Source organism: Rhincodon typus, unplaced genomic scaffold (assembly GCF_021869965.1).
Source record: "Rhincodon typus isolate 14 unplaced genomic scaffold, sRhiTyp1.1 hic_rhity00000082, whole genome shotgun sequence".
Classification (NCBI taxonomy): domain Eukaryota; kingdom Metazoa; phylum Chordata; class Chondrichthyes; order Orectolobiformes; family Rhincodontidae; genus Rhincodon; species Rhincodon typus.
In genome coordinates, this window is record NW_025965720.1 from 24,768 (window position 1) to 25,325 (window position 558).

General features: G+C 50.5%; 1 protein-coding gene across 1 annotated transcript in view; it reads left to right on the forward strand.

Moving 5' to 3' along the window:
* Window positions 1-357, forward strand: part of LOC109917197 (inactive carboxypeptidase-like protein X2) — a gene marked incomplete at both ends in the record, with an annotated part of 6,810 nt that extends 6,453 nt beyond the window's left edge. Inside the window, one exon of the mRNA XM_048621176.1 lies at window positions 289-357. Within this exon, the coding sequence (XP_048477133.1) occupies window positions 289-357 (69 nt within the window). The remainder of the gene's footprint in view (window positions 1-288) is intronic.
* Window positions 358-558: the final 201 nt, after the last annotated feature.

Genomic DNA, 558 nt, shown 5'->3' on the forward strand with positions numbered 1-558 from the left:
GAGAGAGTGAGCGCGAGAGGGAGAGAGTGAGCGCGAGAGGGAGAGAGTGAGCGCGAGAGGGAGAGAGAGTGAGATTAGAGAGTGAGATTGGAGAGAGAGATAGGGCAAGAGAGAGAGACAATGGAGATAGAGAGAACAGAGAGAGAATGGAGAGAGAGAATGGAGAGTGAGACGGAGAGAGTGAGACGGAGAGAGTGAGACGGAGAGAGTGAGACGGAGAGAGTGAGACGGAGAGAGTGAGACGGAGACAGTGAGAGAATGGAGAGAGAGAGAGAGAAAATGGAGAGAGAGAGAGAGAAAATGGAGAGACAGAGAGAGAAAATGGAGAGACAGAGAGAGAATGGAGAGAGAGATAGGAAAAGAGAGAGGGAGAGAGAGAGAGACACAATGGAGATATAGCGAGAGAGAGGTTGGAGAGAGAGAGAAAGGAAAGAGAGGGAGAATTGAGAGAGAGACAGGGAAAGAGAGAGAGAATGGAGAGAGAGACAAAAGGAGAGACAATGGACAAACGGAGAGAGAGCGAGAACGGAGAGAGAGCGAGAACGGAGAGAGAGCGAG